This window comes from Pyxicephalus adspersus, chromosome 8, assembly GCF_032062135.1.
Source record: "Pyxicephalus adspersus chromosome 8, UCB_Pads_2.0, whole genome shotgun sequence".
Classification (NCBI taxonomy): domain Eukaryota; kingdom Metazoa; phylum Chordata; class Amphibia; order Anura; family Pyxicephalidae; genus Pyxicephalus; species Pyxicephalus adspersus.
Genome location: NC_092865.1, coordinates 64,810,220 through 64,816,641, shown reverse-complemented (window position 1 = coordinate 64,816,641; position 6,422 = coordinate 64,810,220). Strand labels below are relative to the sequence as shown.

Here is a 6,422-nt window from a genome sequence, read left to right as displayed (position 1 = left end):
AATTGTATAGATCATAGGCAAAATCTAGAAGTTGCATTAAAATTCAAGCCGCCAATGACACATTCAAAAATTTGTTAAAAATAAGTAAAATATAGTAAACCGCTGTCAGTTGTCTTTTTGGTGTTTCATGGTGAGGTGCTTTCACTTTGTGTAAACTCAGTCTAACTCAGAAGTGATAAAATCTTCACCTAGGAAGGGAAAATCCCTCTCAGACAACTGTAACTAACTGCCATCAGTTTACATATCTGATATGAAAGTCAATGAAATTGAGACGTCCTATAGGCGAGCCATAGGGACCAGGTCTTTAGGAATGACAAACATTTATAAATGTATTTTTGAATGAATACATTTAGACATTGGACTAACCGGGGTACACAGCTGGTGGGTATGGCAGGGGCTTGTTGGTGGCTCTGTAGTAAGCGACAGCTCTCTTGAATCGGGAAACTTTGTCATCTGTTCTGGACTGAAGAACAAATCGTTTACCACTTTGTTAAGGTTTACAGATATACATAATACTCCATAGCAATTATGAAAAAAAAAAAAAGTACAAAATTTCTCTGTTCCTGGTATTTCAAATGTGCCACTTGCAGCCAGCATTGCATGCTCTTAAAAGAATCAGTTGTACTACAAATAAATCTGAATACAACACACAAGCAAAAACATCTGTCTAATTAATTTTTCCACATCATTCTAAAGAAACAAAATATGCAAGATGTCTCTGTTCATTTAACAATCATACATTGGTAGATGAGTAAAACAGAACAGTTCACAGTGACCTCACTCTTTACTGTCTAGTTACCTGAGAATGCTGAAAAACATTTGAAGAAATTGCATTCAAATCTTCAGTATCTTTAATGTTGCGAACATAGTCTGCAACAGCTTTGATCACAACATCACATGGAGGTAAAACAAGTTGGTGAGCACGCACCTAAAAAAAATAAAGTCAATAGAGTCAATAAATGATGAACTTCAGTAACAAAAATTAAATGTTAAGGTTCCATAGGCCTGAATGGTCTAGTGAGTGTCTCCAATACTGGTGAAAACTATACATTTATTTTAGTAATGGAAGAAAATAGAATAAATCAAAGGTTCAAAGGTGATTCACGTACTTTAAGTGAAGCTAATGGATGATCTGGTCCAAGTAAGCTCCAATGGAAAGCCGCTAAATCTTCATCAGGTAGGATGTGGTTACCTAAAGAACAAATACCAATTTTAGAGAACACTTATTCTGCAAAATGTGCAAACTACAGGAGATTCGTTATGATGGAAGGATGAACATACACAAAAGTGGAAAACCATTTTTAATCTACTTCTCTTTGCATCAACACAAGAGCACCAAAAACTGTTTAACTGCATTCACTCAATACCCAAATAGAAATTGTACAGCAAGTACTATAATTACTACATCCATTCTCACTGTACATTAGCGTGATGGTCCATGGGAAGAATGTCAACCTTACAGATAACCAAATGATCAATGGTGTCAATCAAACTTACCTGGAGGTCCAAACTGCTGGTTGCTCCTAGCAACCTCTGGAGGAACCCTGGTTAACAAACAGGCCTTATATACCAACCCCTAAAACACTATTACCCCTGCCACCAAACAATATCGTATCAAGTTTTCCTACAATTACCTAGTGTTCTCCTCACTCCCAACACCCGGCTGTTTTTGGGTGGTTACTGAAGAATTGGGTCCACAATTTCTTCCCACCCGGCTTAAAAAAATGTATGTGTTCAACACTGACCTATAGTCCAACTAGTATTATGTCTATGAGAAGATTCCAGATAATGTGCAGGAATAGGGGCACTATAATCTCTCAAGCAATAATGTTATCAGCCCTAACCATGGACTGAATTAGCTATAGCTATTAATCTTTGAGGACAGCAACTTCAAAAAGGAAGAGAAACAGATACATCTCACTGACACTTATCATGCACCTGTCCCATGTAAAGCAGTTTAACCCCCCTAGCATTCTAATTCTGTCAGTTTTTTTTATGCAAAAAGTGATACAATTTTTTTTGCATAGAAATTTGTTGTTTATATTGTGGGCCTGTATTTTTTTTAGGCTTAACTCATGGGTATGATAGTTATATTTATTTATTATAGTATAATCATAAATTAAAATATAATAAATAATCACCGCTGGCATTACCCCTGGAATTTACTATTGGTGATCGCATCTGCAGTTAGATGTGATGCGAGCAGCAGCGTCGCTGGGGCCCGGGTGGCATTTAAAAGCAGATTACTCAGGAATCTGCTTTTAAATTTCCCGCCCCGCCACGCTGAAACAGGCATAACATTAATGCTGATTTAAGAAGTTAAAACCAGGCATTCAAACTATCCTAAGTGCAACTTGAATTATCTCTCTGAACACCCCAGAAAATTCCAAACAAGGGTGCACAATATTCAGACAAACCTTGCAAACAGGCTGGAGTTTTGGCGTGTTCCTTTACCCACATCTTTATATTAGTGCCAAGTACTGAAAGGAGGGAGCATGGAAGTAGCTATGGCAGTCTAAGAATACAGACAGATTCTCAACTTTCAGAAAGGTAAACCATTGACAAACATGTAGCCATGATTCAGGCCCGTTTCCTATGCCCTAACAGGGATTCCCTACGTTGGTATTTGGGTAGAATGGAGTTCACAGGCTGAAAATAAATGACCAAACAAAACCTACATTTCCAATCCACGGTAAAACAAAGGGGTTGTTTGGAAGTAAAGGATGGTTTTAGGAGACGTGTATGTATTTTTCTGTTCATTAAATAGGGATAATGAAAAACATACAAACCTTGACATGGAAAATTTCTAAATTATAGAGACATGGAATTTTGCAAAGCAGTTTGTCTAGATTCTAGTTTTACAAACCTGCCATCTAGAAGTATCACAACTTTAAAGGTTTAAAGTTCCCCATTCCCTATAGCGGGTTAGAAAAACTTCATTTTTTTTTCCTGCTCCATCAGAGGCAAATTACATGGTGCTGGGAACAAAGAGGCACTTCTGGCTAAGCCAACACGGCCAGCTTGGCCGCCTCCATGGGAGATTAGCACCTGATGCCCCACTAAAGGCTTCTGTAACCTTGACAACAGTATAGGCCTCTCAATGCAGAGCTGCTATGATCACTTCTCACACATTCGCTCTCCAATTACTCAAAACAACATGCTAAGTGACAAATTTTTCAACGAGCGTTTTTATATCAAGGTCAGTCCTCATGAAAACAGCTTTTCCATATTGCACAAAACCCATTGCTTTGAAATAAACTGACATTCAGCACCCTGCTTAGATACTGCTCCATGGTTACACGGCATTCACAACAATCACATTGTCTGACTTTACACAAGGCTTTTATATAATTATACGCAATAACCCTGCTACAATGGAGCAGAAGCAGCACCGCTTTCCAAGGCTGTTGTTTTTTAGACTGTTCATCAAACACAGAAAAGTCATCCAAATATTCAGATGCAATATTGCAAAGTAATCTAAGTAGGAGGTTTGTTGTTCTCGTGTTTATCTCTGCATACTTGTGATTCTTGTGTGTTGTATTAGTACATCTACTACTGAATTATAATGCAAGGTTTGGAAAAAAACAAAAACAAAAAAAAAAACAACCACTGTTGCTGCACACATGGTTAATAAAGCACAACAATTAAAATATATTACCAAAAAGTAGCAAAATAAAAAGGCCTCAATTTACTCGGAAGTAAATACAAAACAATAAAACTACACTTACCGTTAATCCGCAGATCAGTCTATCGGTCGGGAGGTTTCTTCCATCAGGTCCCGTGTCCTCCCAGTATCTGTCTTAGGCCCTGCCCAGTGGGAGCACCAGGCGACGCCATCTTCTTTTTTTCTTCCGGGTTCTTCTTCCTACGTCACCTTCTCGCACCTGCCAAGTGTGAGATTGGGAAAAAACTTGATCTCACTGCACATGCGGGAGATCTGCAATTTTTTCCCAATTGATGGAAGGGCTCCTTCTGCGCATACCTGAGATGCTCGGGGGATGCAACCAAGAGCCTCCCCGGATGTGTGACGTAGGTATACCAGGAAGGCTCTGCGCTCCCACGTATTCTTGATTGGCTAGGTGATTGAGATTTAAATGGGCGGTGCTTTAAAAAAGGGTGTTGCAGTTTAAAACAAACAGAATTTTCACTTTAAATAAAAGGGTTGTCTACCCTTTTATGTACAGTGAAAACTGCAGTACTTTCACATGGAGGAAAGCACAGCATAATGCCACTCGCTCATCCCCTGCCCTCCCTACAGAACAGTAGTGCCGAATGCATTCAATAGTTTTCCAGTTACTGGAATTATGAGACAAGATCATATCCAGGGACAAAAAGAACAGGGGAATAATTCCTTCAGTGGAATTTAAAAAATAATATATAATACATATACTCGGGATTATCTAGTCTAAGGAATGAATGACATGAGATCAGTGAGATGTAAGGACGCAGTTAGTAGGTGGGCTGTCATTTCTGTGCCTTATACAGAAAGGAATTTCAGGCATTTCAGATAGCTCAAACAACTGATGTGAGCCAAGCTTCTTTCTCATCCACGCTTTTTGCTCCTGCACCCTTATACAGTGAAGGGAACTAGTTCTCAATAAATAGGAGTAATCTTTCTAATGTGTAATTCAGTAATACACTTTCAGATTACAATAAAGATAAATCAGGGCAAAATAAAATATAGTCATGAGAAAATGTACATTCGCTCAATCCAAAGGCTATGTATAAACGTCAGACAATTTTCTTCTGATAATAACTTCACAGTGCTCAACCCAGGAATTTTTTTGAGGCGGGTGGGAAGAAATTGTAGGCGGGTGGCAGCCCCTGTATTGTGACCCAACTTTTCAGGAGCCACATAAAAACTCCCGGGTGGTTACTGAAAAGTGCCGGGAGGTGCGCCCACCTAAAAGGGGCTGGGGAGAACACGGAGTTCAGAGCTGATATTGGACGAGAATCTGACGTGTGCACAGCACTTGTTGTCAGAACGACCGTCCTGACGGATCCACAGAGGAGGAACGATGGCAGCGTTCAACCCAGAGTTGTTTTGAAGCTGGGTGGGAGGAAGCTGTAGTTGGGTGGCAGCCCCTGTACTGTGCCCCAATTGAAAAACAGCCGGGTGGTTACGGAAAAGTGCTGGGTGGTGCACCCAGCTAAAAGGGGCCTGGGGAGAACACTGGATGGTAATTAAAGTGAAGGGGAGAGAGCACAGCAGGGTGGGGTTCTGTCGTTCTTCCCAGAACTGCACTATATGTACAGAGCTCATTCATGCATCGTGCAGTCATTTGTCATTGGAAAGGATTGTGAAAGATCCTTTCCATCGACAATTATTGCATGTGTGTACGCAGCCTAAGATTGTCTATATCAGAAAGTCATCAGGTTGTAAACTATTTAAATATAACCTCAATGAAAGACAACGCACAATAGACTTCACCTAGCAATTATTTACCAAACATTACACAATAATAAAGAAGCCACCTGTGAGCAGCCAAGTCCACCCTATGATTCTATAGCTTGCCTTGTGCAGCAATAATTTGTAATATTGTCATTGTAGTATTGTCGTTGTCTGGCTGGATTTATCAGTCTGTCATCACATGGTTGTGAGGGAATTTTTGCCCCACTTCTACTTGTTTCAGTTCATTGAGGTACGCAGGCAATCTATACACAGCTATCAAAGCATACCTAAGCTCTGAAATTTCACTTTACATAAAAGGGTAGACAACCCCCTTTATGTAAAGTAAAAATTCTGTTTTTTTTTTTGTTTTTTTAAGGCAACATACTTTTTAAAAAAATAAATAAAAAAGGGTGCAGCACAACCCCTAATTATCGATCGCCTAGGCAATCGAGAATGAATTTGAGTGCAGAGCCTCCCGGGATACCTACGTACCTACGACATTGTTCCTGCCTCAGTCCATAAAGTTTGAAATGCTCTCCGTAGCACATGCTTTGGTTAGTATAGTTAGGTTATAGAAATACATTTGTATGAGTTGTGGGGTTTAGAAGTTAGACAGGAGTGACTTTCAAGCTTGCATTATTATCAGTGTTGGCATACACCTTTCTTTTATCTTAATCCTTCCCCAGCACACCATAGTGCAATGTTTAAGCCTCCTAATAGGCAGCCATTTCTATTGTGAGAAGTGATAACATGCCATGTAAAATCTATGTTTGCAAACTGGGTGTGGATTTCTGAAAAGAAACAAAATATACCAATAGCAAAAAATCGATGATGTTAGGGACAGATTTACTTTAATTCCAAAATGCCAGACTTTAGTCTTCTTCTAAGCAATACAAGTAGCCATGACATGAGACAGAATGCAATGTGGCCATACAATATGTTGTTATCCTAAATTCTAGAAAAAGAAAAGGGAGACGTGCAAAGGGCAGTAATGTGCAGAAATTAGACGACATTCAGCATTGTCACAAAA

At 39.4% G+C, this 6,422-nt stretch overlaps 1 protein-coding gene across 1 annotated transcript in view; it reads right to left on the bottom strand.

Moving 5' to 3' along the window:
- Positions 1-6,422, bottom strand: part of FAM120A (family with sequence similarity 120 member A) — a 36,980-nt gene that overhangs the window by 16,397 nt on the left and 14,161 nt on the right. Inside the window, exons 2-5 of the mRNA XM_072421225.1 lie at positions 1,498-1,544; positions 1,110-1,192; positions 800-928; positions 367-463 (exon numbers count right to left, since the gene is read on the bottom strand). Of these exons, the coding sequence (XP_072277326.1) occupies positions 367-463; positions 800-928; positions 1,110-1,192; positions 1,498-1,544 (356 nt within the window). The remainder of the gene's footprint in view (positions 1-366; positions 464-799; positions 929-1,109; positions 1,193-1,497; positions 1,545-6,422) is intronic.